General features: G+C 44.8%; 1 protein-coding gene across 7 annotated transcripts; it reads left to right on the forward strand.

Annotated features, from left to right (window-relative positions):
- Positions 1 to 463: 463 nt before the first annotated feature.
- Positions 464 to 24,332, forward strand: PRKAA2 (protein kinase AMP-activated catalytic subunit alpha 2). Of its 7 annotated transcripts, none has more exons than XM_051801267.1 (10): positions 966 to 1,154; positions 7,169 to 7,310; positions 9,215 to 9,308; positions 10,653 to 10,797; positions 11,665 to 11,752; positions 14,307 to 14,531; positions 15,841 to 16,345; positions 18,061 to 18,187; positions 18,424 to 18,707; positions 19,701 to 24,332. In XM_051801267.1, the coding sequence occupies exons 1-9, from the start codon at positions 989 to 991 to the stop codon at positions 18,660 to 18,662; spliced, it is 1,731 nt and encodes a 576-aa protein (XP_051657227.1). In that variant the 5' UTR covers positions 966 to 988; the 3' UTR covers positions 18,663 to 18,707; positions 19,701 to 24,332. The 7 variants fall into 7 exon arrangements, 6 of the variants coding, with proteins under 6 accessions (XP_051657264.1, XP_051657255.1, XP_051657227.1 ...); XM_051801277.1 differs by having other exon boundaries at positions 22,807 to 24,332; XM_051801265.1 differs by having other exon boundaries at positions 18,424 to 18,697.
- The last annotated feature ends 290 nt before the right edge of the window (positions 24,333 to 24,622 follow it).

A 24,622-nucleotide genomic window follows, 5' to 3' on the forward strand; every position in this document is an offset into this window, starting at 1 on the left:
GCAGGGAGGGTTTATCCCAAGGACAGTGTCACTCTAGGTGGATGTCACCCCCAGGCTGGCACACTCCAAACTGGGTGCACCCCAAGGAGCATTGAAATCCTATAGGGTGTACCAGAAGATGGACATGCACCAAGGTTGTCACCTCTGGCTGATGCTGCTGTAGAGAGGTGTCACCCCAGGCACGTGCACAGTACCCCAAGGACCATGTCACCTGAGGAAGGTGACACTTCCCGGTAGATGCTGCTCTAAATGGTAGTCAACCTAGGCGGGTGCGCAGCACAGAGGGTGTACCCCAAGAACAGTGCCACCCTAAAGGGGTGTCACCCGCAGGCAGGTGTGCGGCACGGAGGGTGTACCCCGCGGTACAGTGCCACTCGAGGAGGGTGTCACCCGCAGGCGGATGCCGTCCTAAAGGGCTGTCACCGCCGGCAGGTGCACCCGGAGCCAAGGAGGTCTCCCCATCCCCACTCCCCTTCCCACCTGGCCCGGGCGGCGGGCGCGCCCCTCCCCGCCCCCGCGCTCCGGGCCGTGCCCGGCGCTCCCCGCCCCGCCGCTCCCGCCGCTCCCGCCGCTCCCGCCCGCCGAGCCGCGCCGGTCCGCCCTGTGCATTGTGGTCCGGCGGCGGGGGGCGAACATGGCCGAGAAGCAGAAGCACGATGGGCGGGTGAAGATCGGTCACTACGTGCTGGGGGACACGCTGGGGGTCGGCACCTTCGGCAAAGTCAAGAGCTGAGTACCGCGGCCGCGGGCGGGGCCCCCTCGCCGCCGCCTCCCACCTCCCTCCTCCCCTCTCCCGCGGCCTCCGCGCCCGCATCCCCTGCCCTCCCCTCCTCTCCCTTCCCCTCCCCTCGGCGGCTCCCCCGCCGCGCCGGGGCCGCGCAGCATCCCCGGGGGGCGGCGGGGGGCGAGCGGCTGGCGGAGCCTCCGCGGGGGGCACGGGCTGGGAGGCGGCCGCTTCTCGGGGTGGGGATGGCGGGGGTGGTGGGAGATGCAGCCCTTGCCCCTCGGTAGCACGGGCTGTGACAGCTGCCGGTGCTGCGAGCACGACCCACCAAAACTTTGCTCCCGCGCTGGGAGGGAGGTGATGGGAAGGCTGGACCGCACACCGGGCACTGCCGGCATCCTGCCCCTCGGACCCGGGGCCGCGATCCTCGGTGCGCCTTCTCTTTCCAGGGGACGGCAGGTGCTTCGGGTGGGCGTGAGGAGCCGGGAGCGAAAGGGGTTTGTGCTGCCGCCGCTCCGAGCATCGCCTCGCGGAGAGAGCGGCGCCCCGGCAGGCTGGGAGCGCCTCCGGCAGCGGGCGGGGATGGAGGGGTCGGGCCGGGCAGGGATGACAGAGTTCGGGTTGTTCAGCCTGGAGAAGAGGAGGCTCCAGGAGACGTTAGAGCACCTTTCAGTGCCTAAAGGGATTGCAAGAAAGCTGGAGAGGGACTTCTGACAGGGTGTGCAGTGACGGGACAAGGGGAAATGGCTTCACATTGACAGAGGGCAGGATTAGATGGGATGTTGGGAAGGAATTCTCGACTGTGAAGGCGGTAAGGCACTGGCACAGGTTGCCCAGGGAAGTTGTGGATGCCCCATCCCTGGAGGTGTTCAAGGCCAGATTGGATAAAGCCTTGAGCAACCTGGTCAAGTGGAAGGTGTCCCTGCCCATGGCAGGGAGGTTGGAACGAGGTGATCTTTAAGGTCCCTTCTAACCCAAACCATTCCAGGATGGTAGGATGGAGGGATCATGTTGGGTTGGGGCTCCACACCAGAATTCCTTGGTCAGTCATACCAGAGCAGCCAGCTCACATTCTGAAGGTACCAGTTTTTCTTTATCTGACTGTACGGTTTGTGAATATTCGTATTTCTTTCTCCTGTGAGTTCTGCCATTACATTAAAATTTTATTTTTTAATCAAGATATTAAAAAAAAGAGCAAAACAAAAGAACAACAAAATTCACTGTGTCTAAGCAGTAATGGATAGCTGTCTTTCTCAGTAGGAAATGGGTTTATCTTGAGCTGGGGGAGCAGCTGCCCCACTCAGTGTCCCCTGCCCTGTTGGGATGTGGCTGGGTGAGGGGGTGATGTGCCTGCACTCGGAGACTGGCGTTTTAAAATAAACCAAAACTGACAGCAGAGGAAAGAAGGTGGAGTTAAATCCACCTGTGACCATTAATCAGGGCCCTAAAAATATATTGCTCAGTTTAATCCCAAACCACAAATTTACTGACTAAAGAATTATTGGAATAAATACTTCTAACAGTAAGAACCATTTCAGTCTATACTAGCAGACCTCAAAAAGTGCTCCAAAGGCAGACCAAATTAAGCCCACCAACAAGACTTTTTTTCCTTGACTAGCACAAATACTCCTCACCCCACCTGTGGCCCAACTTTGTTAAAAACTGACAGTTTCCAAAGAAACATTTCAAATAACATAAAAGAGATTTCTTAGCTCAAACTCCTCTATAGATGAGTAGTATCCTTTACATATTTTTTCCTTCATGTTTTGCCTACAACAGACAGGTGAAATTTGTACTTGAGATTGGAAACTGAGATGAAGAAATGAAATCTCCTATTTATACAGAAATCTAACATTTTAATTTAAATGGGCTTTAGAAAAACCTATATTCACATGAGAAAAGTAAAGAGATTTTTGCTTGATTGATTCAAGTGTTGTGTGTGTTGTGTATAATAATTGCTTTTTCAGAAAGAAGGCAGTGCCATCAGTGACATTTCATGTTGCTGATGTGTTTTCTTCAAACTCTGCCTTGCACAAGCTTTTGTTTGAGGCACTTTTTTCCTGCCTTACTCCTCAAGGTTAATGAATCATAATTTACTATTTTTAAGGGTTACTGTTATTAAGGAAATAAAAAAAAGGCAATTTTTTTAGGAAGGGTTTAGTGACATTGGTTACTAACCAGAACTTGAGTTTATGGCTGGAGCTGAACAGTGACTTTGAGCCATTAGAAACCAGAGATGTGACAGCAAAGGTCCTTGCCCCTGTTGGGATGTTTCTTCTGGCTCAGCACTGTCTGGGTCATCAGGGAACTGATCCTCCTAAAATCTAGCTGAACACTGCAAGAAACTATTTGCTTTAAGCCCATGCAATTTCTTGATCCCATTTACAGAAAGCCCACACAAGGCATGGAAGGGAGTAAATAGGTTGGCAGATGAGAGCAAGATTTTGGTGATAATACTGACATTTCAGCTGGAAATGGTGATGAGGATACAGCATCTGTTAGAAGAGAGGAACGTGTCAGGAGCTGATGTGGTGAATGGATAGGAGGTTTCATGCCAAGGATCCACATTATTACACAGGATTTTGCCAAGTATAGTTATTTTCCCTGTCCTCCAGGCCAAAGGTAAGATTAATTTGCAGAAATAGAACCGTGGAGAAGATCCTGGACGTTGAGTTTAGCTAAGCATTGAAGGAAGGAGGTGGCATCTCCTCCTCTGAGGGTTGGTAAGAATAGATTAGACAAACTGTGTTTGTCATGAGTACGTTCTACCCTTCTGGTCCCCAGAAGCTCTCCCCTGACCACAGCTGTCACACAATGAGGTTCACAGTGGATGCAACTTGGAGAGCTTCAGTCAAAATCCGGTGAAGTAACCCAAATATTTTTCCACGTGGTGCCATGCATGACATCCCCGGCGGCCCTGGTGGTTTCTCACCCACACTTATTTGCCAGTTTGTGGTCCCTCAAGGACTGGCAGTGCTTGGGTTATGTTTATGTTTGTTATGATGACACCTCCGTGGCCTTCAGTTGGGATCAGATCCTGTTTTTCCAGGCACTGGCTGCTGAAGGACACCTTGTGTCAGAGGGATGATAAAAACTAAAGGAGACTGAGCAGATAAAGGAAAGGGAAAGGAAGGGTGGTATAACATATGAGCAAGTGGCTCTGGGACAGAATTAATACAGCTTTGCTAAATATATGGTTTGGATGGATTTCATTTTTAACTTTAGGCTGAGATAAGGGCCAGCACAGCTGATAGGAAAGGAGTTTTCTCTCCCCTTCATAAACTTTTACATTCCCCTGAATCATTTGCAAGAGTTAAAAAACATGCTGTAAAGAAACATGCTGTCAAGGGTTTTTAATTGTTATCTATGCTTATGGTACTATAATCACTATTCCTCCTCGTTTTTTCTCTTATGAGACTAAGTAAATGAGAAGAGTCTTCTCTTCAAAACTAATTCTATTATACCTCTCCCCTTTGTAAGAGCATCTGATGCTGAAGTGTTCTTGTCACACAGTCACACGTGTGAGCAGATGGGTAGCAGACAAGGACACTCACACTGTGTCCTGTTTGGTGCTGTATTTTGGAGTTTAGGGTCAGTATTGCCACCTGACCCTTATGGCTGTTTGGTTTTTTTGCCGCTCCTCATCTCAGTGTTGAATCCATCTCCCCTGCTCACCCCAGCAGAGTCCTAGTTGCTAGTTTTAAGCTCTGGTGGAGCTTACCTGAGTCCCTGTCACTAAAAGACAAGACATGCTCAATCCCCTGTCTAATGCTGCTGCTTAGCCCTCCCTCCTCCCACTGGGCTTTTAATCCGAGGAGGGAGTGAGAGGGAGGGAGGGAGGGAGGAGGCTTTTTGAACACCAACCAAGGCCACCATTGCCCACCCTTGGGGTGAGAAGACAAACCCAGAGGAGCTGCACAAGCATCCTCTTCCACACCTGTGGGAAATATGGGACCTGCCACTGCTGAGTGATCCTGGGGCCAGATCATCCCACCAGTGTGCTCCAGTGTATGGGGTCAGACAGTGACTTTGTGGGCAGAGAGAAGATTGTCCTTCCTGCCCATGTCAAAATTCTTGCAACTACAGGCTGTAGCTAGAGAGACCTCAAAGGCTTAAAAGTCTCCCACCACATAGGAGGTTGTGTTCTCTCTTTGTCTCTCTCTCTCAGCGTTCAAGGAGGCTTAACAAGTCACTGGGGACAGAAACAATAATATCTCTGTATCTAATGCTTACTGTAAGCAAAAGATGGATTACAAAATAGACTGTTTATTTTTAATTATTAATGTGTTTGTGCTAGCAAACCTTCGTGGAGTTACACATTGTTTGTCACGGATGGAAAGGGGATGAACTGTTTGGCAATAGTATTAAAAACAGTAATTATTCATTCCAGGCATGGGAATTTTTTTTTTCTCAAGTGTATAATAAAAATTTTTCAAAGCATATGCTGAAATAAGGCCAGAAAGGGTTGTCCTGAAACAAAGGGTGGCAGAAATCAGGGTTTTTTTCCTTGTTCGGCGATAAACCTCTTTGCTTTGCTGTTCCTCAGTTTCCCAACTAATGGCTTAGTGTGTTATAATTCTTTAATGGAGCTGAATTAATCAGGGGCAGCTTGCAAAGTAGCTTTTTTTTGTGCTCCCAGGAAAGAAAGAGCTATAGTTGACCTAATGAAATACTACTGGGAAAAGACTTGATCTCGAAGATGTCGTGCTGAAGTTGTCTTGCACCTTTCTGTCATGCTTCCCCAGCCTCCTCAGTGTAACATATACTGTGCATATACCCTGACAGCCTTGGCAAAGAGAGATCAGTGCCCTTTATAAGACTACTCTTGGCACAACTGGCAGAGAATTGCTTGCAGGGAATGAAGAGGCTGTATCCCAGCCCCCCTGCAAGCCCCTTGGTTTTGTACCCCTTGCACATGTGCTATTGTGCCCACCTTTGCTCCAGCAGAGCCTCCCTGCCATGGGGGCAACCCCAGCACTGCCCTGCTCTCTTCTCCCTAAGGATACACCAGGGAAAATGCCTCCTTGGACTATTTACAGCCCTCTCCTTGCACTGCACAAGAGGAATTATCTGTCTCCTCCAGCCTTCAGCTAATCCCTAAATTGCATCTATACTGCAAAGCTGAGTTTATTTTCATTTCATCTAGTAGTTTTAAGTATTACGAGGAATAAAATGGACATGCAAAGTGGTGCTTTAATTTTCAAGGGCAGTAAAGTGTTTTATTTTTAGGATGCTCTTACTGAGGAAAGAATCTCTGGCAGGTCTTATCTGGTGGCTAATAATAGTGACCTGGTGTGCCCTGAGCGGTGCCGACGCTGCCGCCCTGCCCTTCTCACACCATTTGCTTCTGATCAGTTCATTAGAGCCTCCAAAATTACAGGCTCTAATAATGTAATAACAAGGTTTGCTCATGCTAATTAACTCCTTGAGCTCTGTGTTATTACTGGAAGGGTAACGTTCATGATTAGAGAGCACAAATATTTACTGTAAGCAGGTTTTCTGCGCAGCCTTGAGGAAACCATCCATATGTCACCATGTTAATATCACATTAGAAAATACTGAGAAGGGGTAGCTCATGGACAAAGAACCTTTTTTAGATATAAACATCCAGTTGACAGTTTTCAAGCAGTTTCTGCTCTTAACTTCAATATAAATCTTACTTCCTAGGGGCTTTTTATTTTTTTGTGTAGTCTGATAACAAATGGATCAAATGCTGAAGTCATTTCACATTATTAATTACAATTCCCCCAGTGACAGTGGTGCTGCTCCCAGTTTGTGGTTACGGTTTGTCCCTGAACACAGTAGATAAGCATCAGCATCTCAGTGAACTAAGTGCATTTTGTAAAACCCCATATTGAAGTTTGCATCTTTCCTAAAAGCAGAATTTGCTCCTGCAGTCCAGCAGCGTTCCTGCAGCTTGTCATCAAACCAAGGAGCACGCTCGAGGAAGTATAAATAGAAATTCATTTTAGTAATGCAAATCCTGCAGTCCTATTTTGGGCAGGGAAAATCCCTATATAATTTTTTTAAAAAGAAGTATGATGGTCTAGTTTTAAGACTGGGTTTATTAGGGATTTAGTCAGTCAGTGTGACAGTGGAGATTCTCTTCTGCCTTTTAAATATATCTATTTCTGATTAATCTAGCTTTTACATGCTATAAATCCTTGCAAATTAGCTCAGGGTATGACCTCCTCCAGTAACTCACTCTGTTTTATTTACTGGAGTGTTTTTGGCAGATAAGTCCCCTCTATTCTGTATTCTATGACTCCACTGGGAAAACATGGAGTGAAGAGACAAAACACAATTTTAAAATATTTTACGCCCTCATCTTTTTCTTTTTTCCCTTCAGGAGTGGCTCTTTGCTTATAAATCACAGTGTGCTGAACTGCTGGCATGACTCTTGCTTCACTGTTTAGTGACTTTGCAATGCTCTCTTTCTAATAGTTGGTGAACACCAGCTGACAGGGCACAAAGTAGCAGTAAAAATACTGAACAGACAGAAAATCCGCAGCCTGGATGTGGTTGGGAAGATCAAACGAGAAATTCAAAACCTTAAACTCTTCCGGCACCCTCACATTATCAAACTGTAAGTACCCTTTCAGCTTAGTCCTCTGTCTGCAAAGGCCTCTCGTATGCAGTTGGCTTCATTTCAGGAGATGGCTTAGAGTAGTAAAAAATGTATTTTGTCAAGTTTTTGCATGTTGGAACATGCACTGGCACAGGTTGCCCAGAGAAGCTGTGGCTGCCCCATCCCTGGAAGTGTTCAAGGCCAGGTTGGACGGTGTTTTAAAAACCTGGTCTGGTTGAAAGTGCCCTGCCCATGGCAGGGGGGTTGGAACTAGATGGTCTTTAATGTCCCTTCCAACCCAAACCATTCTATGATTCCATGAATTGCAGCACGGTCAGGCTCACAGAGTGAAGCCTTGGCCTCCAGTCAATAGGATTTATGTTTTAATGGACCGATTATCCAGAGCTTAAAAGAACATTTTTTTAAAATTTATTATTCAGACATAAGTTTTCGAAGTTGCCACTTTGATCAACCTGAGTTTAAGTTGTAAATCAGCACCTGCATTCCAGCTCTGGGATTCCTTCTCAATCCCTAGTTTGTGCAGCCAGTCCACATTAATAAGGCACTTGATAATATCTTTGGCATTTCTATGAAAGAAAGCGGTTGAATGGTAACTCTAAGGGTAAGTTGACATTTAGGTCAGCCTTAAAACTGGCATGAGATACAGCAAATACCTGGGACTTAGAGGCAAGGGAAAACAAATTCTCTCTACAGTTAAATAACTAACCATGCAGCAACTGTTAACTTTAGAGTAACTTCACAGTTCTATGGATTTATTGGAGAACAGGTTGGTATTATTTCATGAAAAAACCAGCAAGACTCCTCAGCTGCGTATCCAGCATCCTGCAAGTTAAGTCCTGTTTCCACATTCGTCAAAGTATTAAAACCTAAAAATTAAACCCATTTGGCAATTTCAGTACTTCCTCTGGTACACATTGCAATCATGGAATACAGTGATAAAGAAAAGAGGTGAGGAGGAGACTGTGGTACATAAACCTCCTCTTTCAATAACTTTTGAAATGTATATAAAAGAAATACTTGGGCAATTAACAGCAACTTAGATGTCTTCAGAAAAATGAGATTGATGCTATTGATCTTTGTGGAACTATCACATGTTCCCTTGCTGATTTCTGAAAATTGTTTGAAATCTGTTTGTTTCATATTACAACCCAGCTGTAAAAAATCATGAAATTCATTTGCAAAAAAAAAAAAAAAAGCCAACAATAAAACAATGAATCTGAAAGAAAAGAAAGGGAGGTCTCAGCTGGTGCTGCTATGAATTCCTGGGGCTGCATTGACCTCAGCTGATCACTGGCAGTTTATTCCAGCTGGGACACTGAAATGCCCTTGCAGCGCTCAGGGATAATTTTGAATGAAAATGGAGAATAAATTTGCAAGTCAAAGGTGATACTTGTTTTTTTTTTTTCCCCCATTCTAGAATATAGAGGAATTTATATTTGAAAAATAACTTTTTGGAGGTCTGATCTTTGTTTCTGTACCTGTCCAAAAGAGACTCCCTAGAGTTCTTCTTTATCCTTGATATGAGGGAAACCAGATGTACCCTCTCTCTGCCTTCAGCTAACCAAGCCTTCGTTTCTAAAGCTGTTGATGCACATCTTACCCAAAATGGAAATTTGAAAGTCAGGACAGTCCTAAATATGGTAAGATTACCTAGCAGAGAGTTCAGAGGAGTATTAAAAAGGTTGAAGGGAAATCATAGGTTTTTAAAAGAGGACCTTTCACAGACAAGTGAAAGATTATACTGGAAATAAGAGATGGCTTTTCAGGAGTGGAAAACAATTAGAAAGGTAAGATCCAAATAAATGCTTATTCTAAGCATTGATGTAAAATTAATAATCTGTTTAGAAGCCTTTCCCTGTTCTTAATTATTTTTTTTTGTAAATTCACTTGTGTTTTTGAAGGTACCAGGTCATCAGCACACCAACAGACTTCTTCATGGTCATGGAATATGTATCTGGTGGGGAATTATTTGATTACATCTGTAAGCACGGACGTGTAAGTGCCAGTACCATGTCAGCCCAAATACCTATGTGGGAAGGGGATGGTGTTTAGAAGCAAAACTACTGCTAAGGGGAACACAGCTAAGGTTAAGGCCCAAAATAGAAGTTGCTTCACAGCAATCCCGTCTGGAGTGTCTCGTACCCGGCTCGCACTAAAGTTGTGTGTGATTTTTTGCAACGTTGTCTGGTGTATTTCCATACTCAAACCAAAATATCCGAGGTAACATGTTGCTTAGTGAAAATATTTGGAAAACTTGCTTATTTTTGTAATTTTTAGCTGTGGATTGCCTGTCAAAACCCGCATGGTTCAGCAGCAAATTTAAGGCATTAGAGAGGAAGACCACTCAGTGTGTTCTCCGCCCCAGTCATTCATCTGTCCCAGAGCCCCCCTTGGCTCCATGTCAGGTTCTTTGAAGACATTTTAAGGATGTGGCTTATCTGAACAACATTTTCAAATGCCAGTAATCCAACAGAGTATAAATCACCCAAGGTGTAGGTTAAGCCCATGAAATGCGATATTATGGTTATAAAGAAAATCACTGGTGTCTGCTCCATGGACATCCTTGTAGGCAGGGAGCAGTCGCAGGACAAGGAGATAAAAATGGGCTGAAATGGACATCCAGAATAAGGCTTCAGGTGCAGGATCAGCCCATCACACATTTCCTCTCTGTACTAGAAAATCAATACATTTACAGCAGATTGGTTTAGATTAGTGCAGTGGTCGATGGAGCTGACTCTACTGCTTTTGTATGTACAGTTCTGATTTCTCGCACATTTTACAAACCTAGATCTTTTCACTTACTAATTTGGATCCTTTCTGAACTTTTCCATTCAGAAACTCAATTTTTCATGAGGGGATTCTTTCAGAATTCATCAGTAAAAATAAACAGTCATTTAAAATATAATTTCCCTAATACAGCTCATACAGCTTCATAGCTTATCTAGCTATATAGCTAACTAAAATTGTCACAACATTCCACCTTCTTGCTTCCAAAGCCATCTGTCCATGAGGAATTGCTCCCAGCAACATCCTCTGTGGTGTTTTGTCCAGTCTGGATCTGCAGGCCATTGTCTAATAGGTGCCACCTTTAAGTTCTTCCTGATAGCTCACCTAAACTGAAGTTTCACGTTTCATCTCTGGGCTGTATGTTTTACAAACACTAACACGCTATAAAATACAAGGGTGAGAAATCTGCTTTATTTGCTGCTTCTGGTCACAGGCACGCTGTGATTTTCTCTCTGCACCCTGGAACGTTTTGGCTCCTTGCTAAGTCAAACCTTCCCCTGCCAGCTCTGCAGGCAGACCAACCTTCAGGGCTGTTTCTCTTTGTGCCCACAGGTTGAAGAGGCAGAAGCTCGACGCCTTTTCCAGCAGATTCTCTCGGCGGTGGATTACTGCCACAGACACATGGTTGTCCACCGAGACCTGAAACCAGAGAACGTGCTGCTGGACGCACACATGAATGCAAAGATAGCTGATTTTGGTATGTGACCCCAGCAGCATTCCAGGAGCGCAGCCAGCCCCGCGGTGCTTGCTGGAGCGTGTCCGTGTAGCACTCCTTACAAAATCCAGAGCCTGCTTCCCTAACCACCACCAGTTGCTCTACCTGAAAAGCCCACAGTTATAAACGCTGGCCTTTTTGCAAAGGCAGGGATTACTTATTGTAGGCTGCTTCTGTACTGGCACTCAGAGTGGAGCAGCCAAGTAATTTGTAAATCTTGCTATGTTTTAGTATAATCACCTAACATAAAGATTTAACTAATTTATGTTTAAGACAGACTCTGTGCAGTTAATCCAGGGTGAGCTGGCTGTGTGTGTTTATTTTCATGCATGTTCTCAGTACGTTTGGCCATGTGCTCTTGGCCTCACTTCATTTTACAACGAGCAGTAACAGGAGTCTTTAAGTGGCATTACTGATTGAAATCCATTAAAATACCCAGGCTACCAGCTCTGTCCTGGTGAGTCCTTTCTAGCAGTGATAAATCCTTCTGAAGATTTACTCATTTCACAACTCCACCTAATTCCCTTATAAAGTGACTGCTCTGGGATGAATTATGTCTGTTTTCCTCTGTGTTCTGGTATTTGCAGCTTAGAGAAGCAAAATTAGCCTGGAGTGAATATTCCTTGGTTGGATGGGAAAAAACCAATAATGACAATAATGATGATGATGCAGATAATAATAATAATAATATGCAAACCATCTTGAAGGAGTCTATCTAAATTATGTCAACAGTTCCTCTCCAGATTTCCCCCTCCGCTTGCTATACCTCTCCTCCTCTGTGCACCAGGAGTCCTCTGTACCTGGACCTTCAGGTCAAACATCAGTATGTAATAAACATCTTGTTTTTAGGATTGTCCAACATGATGTCAGATGGCGAATTTCTACGCACCAGCTGTGGTTCCCCAAATTATGCAGCCCCTGAAGTAATCTCTGGCAGGTAGGACATTCCATTTCTAATCAGAGCCTATGTAAGCACATGGACTTCAAATTTGTTCTTGGCACTGAAAACAGGTTTGCAAATTTAGTAAAAGCAGCTGAGTCCTTCCAACCTGTGTTTTATGTTTGGTTGAATATACAGGCAAAGATCTGAAAGTTTTTTTGGTTGTTTTATTTCTCAATAACTGTAATAGCAAACCATGTTTTGCTAAAAGTGTTTACTTTGGAGGGATTATTAATACCAGATGTTGACTGTTTATATTAATTAAAGAGGGTGAAAATTACTCTTTGGATGCAGATACAGAGGTTCCAGATGGTAAGGCTTTTCCAGGCCACCCCCCTCCTCTCCTGCCCACCTGTGATATAAAACACAGTGTTAATGAGGAAAACCATTCACTAACAGAAGAACCAGGAAGATCTTTAATCACTTCCCAATGCTGTTGAAACTCTTGCGTTGAAAATAGTTGTCTTCTGGTTCCTTAAGCTAGGGTTTTGGTCCTGGCAGTAGGTTCAACCATTGGAGCTTTGTTTTGAACTGATGAATTGAATTGACAAACCTCCACTGTGGTTGCATCTCTCAGTGTGCAACATCTGTACAGCACATGGAGTGTTGAATGCACTCCACAAGGTTGAATTGGACATTTACATGTTGATACAGAAATGTTACCTCCTATATTTTATTGTCAGGAATAGAAATTACATAGAATGTACATATTTCCCTAATTCTCTCTGTAATAGCATAGCAAGGATTGCAAATACAGATTTTCAAAGTTTCCGTTCTCTGTGTGGTCCTTCAAACTGCCCATCTCATTGTTTGCCCCATATCTTTGAAGTGCCCTTTATATGAGCATTACTTTTCCTAATTCAGTGTTCTTTTTACCTATAATCGTAGCTTTTAAATACAACATTTTGTTCAGAGTGTGTTTGCTGAGATTATGGTTATTTTATCCCTGTTTACACCACTGCAAGTGTTGGCAGAATATCATAGGAATTAGACTAACATCCAAAAACCTGTTGTGACTACAGCTTTATGTGAGAAATCAAGTAAATCCTCATTGTCAAGAGGGGGACAAAGCCAGAAACTCTACTGGGATGCCAAAAAATATTAATAGTGTTTCCATATCCTTTTAAATAAAGGCCAGACACGTTTTTCAGTTTGTGTAGGAGACTAGGCACATGGCAGATTAGCAAGAAGGATTTAGTCCCTGTGTGCAGAGCCTGATCATTCCGTGGGTACAGGCAATACAGCTTAATAACAACAAAAGTAAGAAAGAAAACCAAAACCAAGCCTACATGTTGGACTTTTTCATTGGCTGCAGCTGCATCATTCCCGCATTGGTCCTACTTACAGTGGGATCGGTATCAGGGATGCCCGAGTTTCACACTCCTGGTTGATGTGCCAAGATACCCTCTTCTCAGAGCTATAGCAGCATGTGAGAGCTGCATTTGGGTGGGAAAGGCATGATCCACTCTTCCTGCCTTGCTGGTGGGTGTGTGGGGCAGGGGGGAGCTGAGTCCTGGCTCCTGCTGCCTTTCCTTATAGTGCACAAAACAGTAGAGCATGACAGCTCAGGTTTCAGAGTCATTAAAGTGCATCTCATTTTGGTTTAAAAGTCCAAAAGACTGTTCATGCAGTGCAGTTATCAGCAAAAGAATCAGGCTTCTGATCTATGGGAATCAGGCATGGAGGCAGGACTGAGGGGGCATCTAGCTAATGGTCTGCCTTTCAAAATTACTTTACTGCTGTCCCTGACTGGGAATGTCTCACCCTTGGACAAGAAGACCTGCTGTTTTGGGGGTATTCAGAAAATGGTTGACCAGTGCTTTTACTTGATGGTTTGCTTATGGTTGACCAATGACCAATGCTTTTACTACGCTGTTGTATCTTCAGTAATGCTTTTCAGGAGGAGCGGGTTTCATGAAGAGACTTCTGTATTTCTGTTTCAACTTCTGTATTTTGGTAGGGTTTCACAGCCCAAGGGTAAGCACTGCCTCTCAAAATCTCTGAAAAAGCATTAGTTGTAGCAAAAAGAGATAAGCAAATTGGACAAACAGCAGCAAATCCTGCATATTTGGGGTGTCCCTACTTGGTGATGCCAGGGAGCACATTAGCAGCTTGTCGGAAGCAGGAGCACTTGCATACCAGCACACGAACTTCCACCAAAAATAAACACTCAGAGACAGAGTATATGCTGCTCTTTGATCTGCCTTGCTGAATGAACAGAAATTTCTGTCTGAGCCCTTGGAGCAGAGGAGCAAAGAGCCTGGCAGAGCTCTTAGAAATGTAGGGTTTGGCTTTTTGGAGAGGCAGGGGTGTACGTGGCTGTCCAGAGAAGTGTGGGCAGCCAATGCCAGCTCTGCCATGTCATTTCCCTGAGTAATTTTTGCTTAAGCAGGTTTGGTAGGGGGAAGCCACATGAGCAGCCCCAGGATGTGCTGCAGCTCTGTCCCTGGTGGAGCTGGCAGGGGGTCCCCAGCTCTCTCAGTGGGATCTGCACCCTAACTAAGGAGAGGATGGGAGGTAACAAGTTTCTTCTACCCTTGCCCTCGTGCAGACTGTATGCTGGCCCAGAGGTGGACATCTGGAGCTGTGGTGTTATCCTCTACGCCCTTCTCTGTGGCACTCTGCCTTTTGACGACGAGCATGTCCCCACCCTCTTCAAGAAGATCCGGGGAGGTGTGTTTTACATCCCTGAATACCTCAACCGCTCCGTTGCCACTCTCCTCATGCACATGCTGCAGGTTGACCCCCTCAAGCGAGCAACTATCAAGGACATCAGGTCAGCTCAGGTGGGCTGGGGTGGGCTGGCTGCCTTTGGGGGGCTCCGGAGGCAGGGGATGGTGACTGTCCTGGGGGTCACCTGCTGGCACGTGGACCAGGTGGTTTACAGAAGTAGTCAGCTAATCCAGATGGCTTTTGTTCCAAGTGATTCAAGGAGCAGTCCTGCACTCTTCTGTGATGTTGGAGACTTGGGTGCTGCTGGCAGGCAGGGGGTGATGAACAGAGTGATGAATTTATGTATATTTTATATACATATATATTTCTATATAAAATAGCCTCAAAAATCTCTTAGTATCACTTAGCAAAACCAGCTATAGCGTGGAATAATCCTAAGAACTTAATATCCACCAACCGTTTTTCATTATTTTATTTCAAGACCGCCTCCTTCTTAGGTAGTTCAGAATAAGAGGGTAATCATTGTACTTACTGTCTATCCAATAAAAAAAGGAGGAGAAGAACAAGAATTACTAACTTAATCTATAAATATTGGGTATAATTTAACGTGTATGCAAATGGTTCATCTTTAAATACAGTATAGTTTTTTTTATCTAGTCAGTGAGCACAATGCATCACTGTGGAAATTCCAGGTAAAGGAAACAGTTGGGTTCTTAAGCAGATATTTTTGTCTGTAGAGATCATTAAAAGTTCATGGCTGCTAGTAGCACTTCAAAATTCTCACAGTCTGAGCCATTTTGGAAACATTTTGTAAAACTTGAGCCTGATATACATTTTATGAAATTTATAGTAATCATTACATTTAGCTGGTGTGCTAAGCTTAACATAAATGTTTCTACGACTTTCAGGCATTCTTAGGTTTTTAATGCATTTTCAATGGATGGCCTTAATTTTACCCTTCGATTAAAACCATGTGAACTGCCCTTTTTTTATTTCTTAATGCCTTAAAAGTAGAGGATTTAATTGCATGTTAAAGCAGCAGCACATATGGTGAGATTACTGTTGATACATAGAACATACAGACAAGGCACTGCATGGCTTTTAGACACTTAATTATCATTGGCTTCACTGTAAATCGTTGGGAAATGGGTACCTGGATAGCTTTGATGCTCTGTATCTCTATCAGACCCATGGGAATCCAAAAGTGTGAGAATCTCAGAAGTGCAGAGGTCGTACTTCAGAGCCCAGTGAGCAGAGTGTCATTGCTGTTCCAGTACTGGGGGGACTGTCCAGGGCTGGGTCGAGCTCTCCAGTCAGCAACTGAGGATAGGTCTTGGCTAGAGCCAGTGAGGGACTGGTGGCAGTGGTTGCTTCACACAGAGCTCATGGTGGCTCCTCTCTGTATTCCCCAGGGAACATGAGTGGTTTAAGGAGGAGCTGCCCAGTTACTTGTTCCCAGAGGACCCTTCTTACGATGCCACCGTCATCGATGACGACGCGGTTCGGGAAGTGTGTGAGAAGTTTGAGTGCACGGAGTCGGAGGTGATGAACAGCCTGTACAGCGGTGACCCTCAGGACCAGTTGGCAGTGGCTTATCACCTTGTCATCGACAACAGGAGGATCATGAACCAGGCCAGCGAGTTCTACCTTGCCTCCAGCCCCCCCACCGGCTCCTTCATGGACGACAGTGCCATGCACATCCCTCCTGGGGTGAAGCCGCACCCCGAGCGGATGCCGCCGTTGATAGCGGACAGCCCCAAGGCGCGGTGTCCTCTCGATGCCCTCAACACCACAAAGCCAAAACCCCTGACTGTCAAAAAGGCCAAGTGGCACCTGGGAATCCGCAGCCAGAGCAAACCCTATGACATTATGGCTGAGGTGTACCGGGCTATGAAACAGCTGGACTTCGAGTGGAAGGTAGGGAGTGCTGGTGCTCTGTGGTGCTTTTCATCATTTTCTCATGATCTGAATTGCTCAGGGAGGTTTATAAGTGTGGTTACAAGCCTTACCTGTTTCCAAATAAATGCCCCCACCTTGCAATCATCCTGCTATTTCTTGTTAATAGAGACACAGTGAATTAAGGTGCCAACTGTGCTTCAGTGCTTGTGGTGTTTATTTAGGGCGTGAAATAAGAGTTTTCTTTCTGAGTGCTCTAAGCCTTTGGCTGGAAAGATGATTCTGCCTCTTTTAGCTGTGGGTATAAGAGGAGCTGTTCACATTTCTAATTTTAGTGGCTAATTCCTTGCAAGGTCATCTTGAGTGCTTCTGAGGAAAGGAACTCTCATTATTTCTGCCTGGTCCCCTCAGTCTGTGTGCTGAAATGGCACAGCATTCATCTTCCTTAAAGATGCACAGATAAGGGGCGGGGGCCTTGGGGGCAGGATTTGTATCATTGACTGCGTCTTTTCCTCAATGGAGATGGAGTGGTGCTTGTGGACAGATGTGCTTTCGACCCTTACTGCCTCCTCAGTTTGGGGCTCAGCTTCTTGATTTAAGCCCAGATGTTTTAGTTGACAGTACTCACTCTAGATATTTCTCCAGAGCTACACGTTTAGTCATAATCTTTTTCAAAGTTGGAATAATAAACCCCTGAGTTAGCCCTGAATATCTGCTGCTGAGCCTGATTCCCTAAATCTTGGTGCAGCCCCTGAGGTGAGCTCTCCTGACTCGTGGGCCTTTCGCAGCAGCCTTGTGCGAGCATCAGGAGCAAGGTAAGGAGAATTTCAGCCCAGATCTTCATCACCAGAGGAATTGCCCTCCTCGCTTCAGGTCCCAAGCCTTGTACAGTGTGAATGTCACTGTGCTGCTTCTCTGTAGCCTCCTGTCTCCTCCTTATTTTTGATAATATTACATCTTTAAAGCCAAGTAGCTCCCAGAAGCCTGATTTCACTGCACCAGCCAGGAGATGGGCTGTCGCCAGGTCCACCAGCCAGACATTTGTTAGCTGCATGGTTACAGAGAGTGAACAAATCTCCTGTATTTCTGGTACAGCTGCACAAAGTCAGCCCAACGTCTTCATGTGGGCAGTGGAGATTATTTCGTATGAGGAGGTTTCACAATAGTCTTTCCCAGCCTAAGAATAACTTCAGATGTGACTCTTCATCAGAATAGCTTTCCCATCCACGCAGTTGGTTCATAAATATAGTGCAGAGAAAAGATCTCATTGTAAATGAGATGCAGCAGATTGTGAGGTGGGAAGCAGCAAGGGAAAATACACAGCTTGAGGCTGATCCACAAACACTGGATTTAGCTGCGCTGATGGGAGAGGTCGCTCTGCCCAGCTTGCCCTGGTTTCATGGACACTGTCCTTGTACGTGGGTCCACAAGAGGACTTTTTGGCTCATATGGCCATGGCTGGTGGTGAGGGAGGAGCAAACTTCAGTTTGGTGCCTGGCAGATGGGTCACAGCAGCTTTCTCTGCCAAGCAGCTGGTGAATCAGAGCCCTAAAATAATTTTTAAAGATAGGAGGAAATAAGAAATGAAGCCATTTGCTTAATTTTGTCAGCACTGTTCTTCTTAGAAACTGTGTTTTTCCCAGAACGTGTCTTGCTTGTATTTAGAGAAAATAGGGAAAGAAATGTTCTTCTTGCTGTCTTGAATCTTACTCCTGAAAGGAGGTTTCCCATTGCAGGTGGTGAATGCCTACCACCTGAGGGTGCGCCGCAAGAACCCGGTGACGGGCAATTACGTGAAGATGAGCCTGCAGCTCTACCAGGTGGACAACCGCAGCTATCTCCTGGACTTCAAAAGCATCGATGGTAAGTAGGAAATGGTGCTGTGGGAGATGTGAAACACATAGAACGGCAAGGCTGGAAGTTTAAAAACCACTCTCTGCATTTTGAAGTGCTTATGCAGCTGTTTCAAGTCAGCGAAAGCCCTTTTGATCCATTTGTCTCCACTACTGTTAGTAGTCCCTTACCAAACCTGCGATGCAGGTGCCAAATTAATTCCACTTCTTTTTCTTTTTTTTTTTCTTTTTTTTTTGATTTTCCAGACGAAGTGATGGAGCAGAGGTCAGGCTCTTCCACACCACAGCGCTCCTGCTCTGCCGCCGGCTTGCACCGTCCAAGGCTGAGCATTGACGCCGCCGCATCCACCGAGTACCAGTCCCTGATGGGCTCCCTGAGCGGCTCCTTCGTTGGCAGCATCCCCTCGGTGACCCCACGCCTGGGCAGCCACACCATGGACTTCTTCGAGATGTGTGCCAGCCTGATCATGGCCCTGGCTCGCTGATGGGTGCTGGCGAGGCACCAGTCCCTCCGCACACGGTATTGCACTGTGAGGATCTGGTCTGACTTGTCTGTCCCTTGTTTTTTTTGCTTTGTTGTTCCTCTTCCCCCTCCTCACCACTCCACAGCCTGTCTGAGCCAGGCCCAGACCCAAAACATTCTCCCCTCTAACAAGGCACTGAGGAAATTAAGATAACTTCATTTCACTCTTTATGCTTGGTGAAATGTATCCAATACCCCTTTTTTATCCCTAGTGAACCCAATGGGAAATGTTGGCGTGGCTGTAAAGTAGCAAATTATCACTGAGTTTTTGGAAGATGCCTCCCCCCTGGTTCATCCTGAGTTAGTGGAGCCATGGCCAAGCTTCCTGCGATGTAGACCGTGTTCAGGGAGGTCAGAGTTTCCATGTTGCTGTGTAGAGCAGGGGCAAGATGGGCTGGGCCAGGTCAGAGGGATCAACCAGGAGCTACCTGAAATGGAGCTGAGGGATAATGAAGTAGCTCTGCAGGTTCACACCAGGGTGTAGCCTCTGGTAACACTTTTCTCCCAAAAGTAGCAGCTACTTAGATGTTTCTGCACTAGTGCAATATGACCTCCTTCCCCTCTTTTTCCCCCCCTGCCTTCTAAAGATGGGGAGGGAAAGTGGGATATGCAAAGGTCCTGTTGCAAATGTGCCGTGGGGAAGTCTCCATGTGTCAAGTCTTTGCAGAGGAGAGTCCCTAAGGTGCTTTGTTTCCTCTGAGAGCTCCGGACAGCACTGACCTGCTCACCACGTTCGGAGCTGAAGGCAGCTTGCCTTTTTTCCAGCTCTTAATCTCCATCCCTATCCAACCTCCTCACTCCCCCCTGCTGCACCACCATCTCCAGGGCCTGAATCCCAAGCAGGGTTCAGGTGAGCCACCAATGGAGGGCAGGATGCCAATCACTCACCCAGAAACCCAGTGCTTTGCCCACACTTCGCCCAAGGGTGGGATCATCACTGCCGGGCGAGAGCCGGCAGCATCGCATGGCTCCAAAGCATTTACCTCTCACCTTTCTGTAGGAAGCCTCTGCCTGCTGTCACCACCCTAAAATCACTGCCAAATCTGCCTTCCCGCCCTCCCCTGCTCACCTCTTCGTGCTGCCAGAGACTTGCTTTTCATGCCGAAGGGCTCTCCTGTCCTGCTGCTGCCCACTGGACTGTGACCTTCACCACTCCGCTGATAAGGCAGGGATATCCAAATCCAGAGTTTTACTGTTTCTTTACTACTGGCTATCTGAGGGATGGGATATTTTTTTTTTTAAGACAAACTACTGGGATTTTTAAGGTTAAATTCTTGTTATTCAAGGGTAAACCCTAAAGCATGTGTGACTTCTTTGTTTAAAAGAATTATTTTTTATTACACAGGCTTAATCTAATGGGCAGCATTGGCATCTGCTTGGCTTTGCTGTGGTATTTAATTCCATTTACTTGATTGCAAAGTAATTGTCTCATCAGTCAAGGAACAAATGCTTTATGAAAACTTTGCCAAAAAAATCCTGGGTGGAGGGTTTGGTTTTGGTGTTTGTTTGAGGGGTTTTTTTTATGTTCTGTTTTAAGAAACAAAGCAAAGGACTTTTGCTGGTCCCAGGTATACAGTCATTCAACTTGAAAAAAAATTAATCCATCTTTTTGATAGCTTCTTATGACCCGTTGAGGTTTTTTTCTAGGTTTTTTTGTACAGTTGCACTTTAATTTATACTTTCTGCAAGTTTCTATGAGAAGCAAGGAAGAGAACAACACATTAAACCTTTTTTACTAATCATTTAAGGTAATCAAGACAAATATGGGATATTTTTGCCATCTACTGGCAGTTAAATGGACATTTTCAGCTTGAAGTCCCTTTTTTTTAAAAAAAAAAACCACAAAATTGCCTTACTTTTGTTACAGATTGTGCTTGGATTCTCACTAATGTGACTTAAAGCTCCATTTTTTCCAGAAGTCGCACAAAATAGAAAGCTTCCCCAAAAAAAAAAATCAGTTTTGCTGTTGAGCTCTTGAACATTAAATCCAACCAAGCAGTGGGTGGATTATAAACCCACAGCAGAACAGTTTTGTTTTTAAAAGAAATACTGGAAATATTTGTAGTTCTCCTAGGTTTTGTAATGAGCCTTTTAGTATATTATGATTATTAAATAAATACTCAGGGGTGGAGGATGGCTTTGGTGCTGTGTCTGGTGGCTGTCAGATGATGTTTCTCCAGTGCTGTGGTGTGAGCAGGTCATACCTGGCAAGGATGGACAATCCAGACTCTGCATGCAAAAAAAAATACCCACCCCAGAGCCAAAGCTGAGCAACACCCAGCCCTTTAACAGCTTTTGGATCACAGAATATTCTGAGTTGGAAGGGACCCACAAGGATCAATGCTGAGACAAGAGCAAACAGCCCTAAATGATTTTGGGTGCTGGAGATAAGCCCCTTTGGAAAGGAGCAGGGGAGGGCAGCTGAGCGGCCGTAGGGACAGACATTAATTTCCATCTGGGAAACAGTTATGAGTAAAATGTATTTGGAATGTAAAAGGCTTTTTTTAAATCTATACTCCCAACTGAGCATCTTGCCAAATTGCTTGTCCTGGAAACACTTGTAGCTCCCTTGATAAGAGGCTGGTGCGTTAAAATCTGGAGTTCAGAAGCAGGTAGATGTACAGATGTCTTTTTTTTAAACTGACTCTTGTCCTCTGGGATTTTCTACCCAGCAGAACTAATAGTATTAAACAGCAACAAATGCCCTTGGGAGGAAATATGTGCTTCCTGGAGGCAGGTGGGATTTCTAGGTGGTAGAATTAGCCCTTGTGGCACTTGGCATCTTCTTAGAGCCATGCAAACATTAACTCCTATGTGGATCTGCAAGACCAGTCCTGCCTGGAAGGCAGGAGGAGTTACTCAGTTTTACATGTGGAGAGACATAAAGAGATGAAGCAGCTTTCCTGCTCAGTGTCAGCAGAGGCAGTGGAGTGAGTAGGACTGATGGAAGTACCTCCTCAAAGAACACATCGAATTGAACTGTCCATTACAGCCTTACCCAAATCCGTGCTGCACTTTGAAATACTCCTGAGAACTTTTACTTTTTTTTTATTATTTATTTTACCTTCAAATAAGGTTTTCTATTCCCCAGCTGCAAAGAAGCTGCTGACCTCCAGTTACATTTTCCAGAGGAAAAGTTTAACTTTTACACTGTTACACTGTGGTCAGCTCTTTTGAGTTATGCTGGTACGTGCACAAGCATCAGGAAAAGCAGGGTAGATGTTATTTGAACTACAAAAACTTGAATTAATCCAAGTGCAATTCTTCAGAAGCCACTGGACAGCTGTGCTTTGCAAGCCACAAGCTCACCCACACTTTGCTTCAGCCTGAGAGGGAGAGAGACAAAATGCAAAGGATATAGAGTTCAGATAGGCTCCAGCAGTAACCTCCAGCTCCTGGGTGAGTTAGTTCAGAAATAGCTTGTACTGTTCTTGTTGGAAAAAATATATATGCATACACACATATATATATATACATATATATATGTGTATGCACAATATATATATATGTATAAAATGTAAGTTGCATCCCTGTCATTGGCCTCTCAGCTTTATTTACCCAGCAGAGTAGGTGTGTGCCCTGGACACCTGCCATCACACACACTAATCCCAGCATGCAAGAGGACCTGGAGAAAAGGGATGCTATTTTTACACCCTCTTTTAGGTAAAGCCCATGAGTAGCTTAGCTGACCCCATTGGACCCAACATGGCCTTGTCTGGGGACGGAAGGAGAGGTGGGATTGGGAGCCATGAGTATCCTGCCCTTCTACCCTCCCCAGCCAAAGCCTTGGTGCTAAAGGGGTTTGGGGTAGGTTTATTTTTGGGAGTTGGAGCTGAGCAGGTGAAGGCAGCAGGATATTTTTTTTCTCTTAACGGGTCAGAAATGCATCTTCAGCTGTGTGTCCAGTTTGAGCATTTCACAAGGTGTGTACAAGCACAGGGTTATATATATGGGCAGTATTGTAAAAAAATGAATCAGCTGGTTAGTATCTGTTGTATATACATTTTTGTGTGTGATTATAATGGCATTCATATTGGAATAGATGAATTTCGAACAAAATAACCGTTCTGTCTACTCCTTTTCATTTTACTGCTCTTTACCATCAGTGTGCACCCCCTGTAGAAGGAAGAGAGATCTGTGTGCAGGACATGAAATCGTGCCTTCAACATACATTAGGACTGCTGGAAGTCGCAGCTTTCTTTCACAAGGTGCACAATTTCCCCAGCTCATGTAGAGTCCCCCCGGTGAGACATGCAGGCCATGTTTCTAAATACTTGAAGTACCATTTGTTGTGCAATTATTTGGCTTCACCCTTTTATCAGCTGAGAGGAGAGAGGGAAGAAGAACCACACATCTGGATGAGCCAAACAAATCCCTGCTCCAGCTCCTACAGTGTTTTCCTAGAAGGTTTTAGGCTCTGGTTTTGTTCCAGGTATGTGATGTACCTCCTAGAGTAGCCTTTCTTAAGGTGTTACATTGGTATGGGCTTTCCATTTAGTGCTTTCCTTTGGCTTCCTTAGCCCTTCCCTTATATATCCCTTTTCATCATTCACTTATAAAACAAGCAACAGCTTCTCGTAATTCTGAATTTCCAGTTTGCCTCCCGGCCATGGAGTTAATGATTCATCCAGAGATACCTCACTCCCATGCCCAAGAGATGAACTGGTTTTCAGAATTTCCACATTACACCTGTTGACGGAACAGTGACTTTTGCAGGGAGCACACCTGGTATTCGATGCACAGATCTTTGCTCGTTTTGATCATCAAAATAGGAGAACTGGACTGTAAATCAGAGCTCTACCTGCAAGCACGAGTACACTTTTGGTGTTGCAAAAATCTGTTTTCAACAAAAGCCTTGAAGTTCCTGCTGAAGCTGCCTTAATTTAAAAATCACAGTTTATTTGTAGGATTCATCTCTGGTTGATTTTTTTTTTTTTTACAGTTTGGAAAAGCTGTGAAGTAGATACTGTAGACATGGTAATATTTATTCTTGTTGCTGAAAGCATGTTTTGTATCATGTTATATTCACGTGTTTTGTACCTCAATGCATTTGTTTGGGTTTTTTTCTTTTAGAGCACAAAGCAAAACTGAATCCCAGGGTAATTGTAGTGTGCGTGGCCCAGCTTTTGGGCAAACAAACTTCAGCTCTATGACAGAGATGAACCGTATTAGTCCACTGTAATTTTTTTATTCATACTCTAAGGAGTATTTATGATTTATAATATTATGTATTTATGAATATTTTTGTTAAAATAATGAACTTTTAAAAGCTCTGAGTATAAGCATCCCTTCAAACATATCATTAACATGAAACTCAGAAAAAAAACCCTTGAGCTCTATAATTACTCCATCCTTCTTGGTATTTTCTATTTTGTCAACTCAGAGACTGGAGAAAGTTTTGTTTTCAGATTCATGGCTTTAGTACTTTCTGGGGGTAGCTGTTGTGGAAGGGCCCAGAGCCTAGGTTCAGTTTTGTCCTTTGTGCATTAGATAATCACAACGAAGCCTTTTTCCTTCCATTTATGGTGTGGAAAGTGTTTCTCGGTGTACTGCACTGCATGTGATAGCTGTCTCCATGGTTGACATTTGCACTTTAATAAACTCAGAGATGAAAAGAGATAAAAGCAGCAAATCCTTAAAATTTGCTTATTTCACAGTGCCTTTTTGTGGACTGGAGTTGGCTGTTAAGAGTTTCTCTCTGGAGATGCTTGCACATCCCAACTGTGGGATCATGGATGCCCTGAAGGCTTGGGGGTGGTGCAGAGCAGGAAGGGGAATTAAAATATATATATGAACAACTTAAACAGCTTCCACAACCCAAAATACATGCCAGGAGCCAGGCCTGAAGGTTTTCTGTATTAACATGCATCCAGCAGAGCTGATGGGCCTGTGCTGACTCAGATCTTGACTCCTTACACCAAA

This window comes from Manacus candei, unplaced genomic scaffold, assembly GCF_025592945.1.
Source record: "Manacus candei isolate 608988 ecotype Guabito, Panama unplaced genomic scaffold, ASM2559294v1 h1tg000005l, whole genome shotgun sequence".
NCBI classification, from domain to species: Eukaryota; Metazoa; Chordata; class Aves; order Passeriformes; family Pipridae; genus Manacus; species Manacus candei.

Coding starts and splice junctions, on each gene's coding strand:
- PRKAA2 (XM_051801267.1), top strand. CDS start 989: ATGCAGCCCTTGCCCCTCGGTAGCACGGGCTGTGACAGCTGCCGGTGC. Junction 9,309..10,652: donor ACATCTGTAAGCACGGACGT/GTAAGTGCCAGT, acceptor TTGTGCCCACAG/GTTGAAGAGGCAGAAGCTCG. Junction 14,532..15,840: donor GCAACTATCAAGGACATCAG/GTCAGCTCAGGT, acceptor TGTATTCCCCAG/GGAACATGAGTGGTTTAAGG.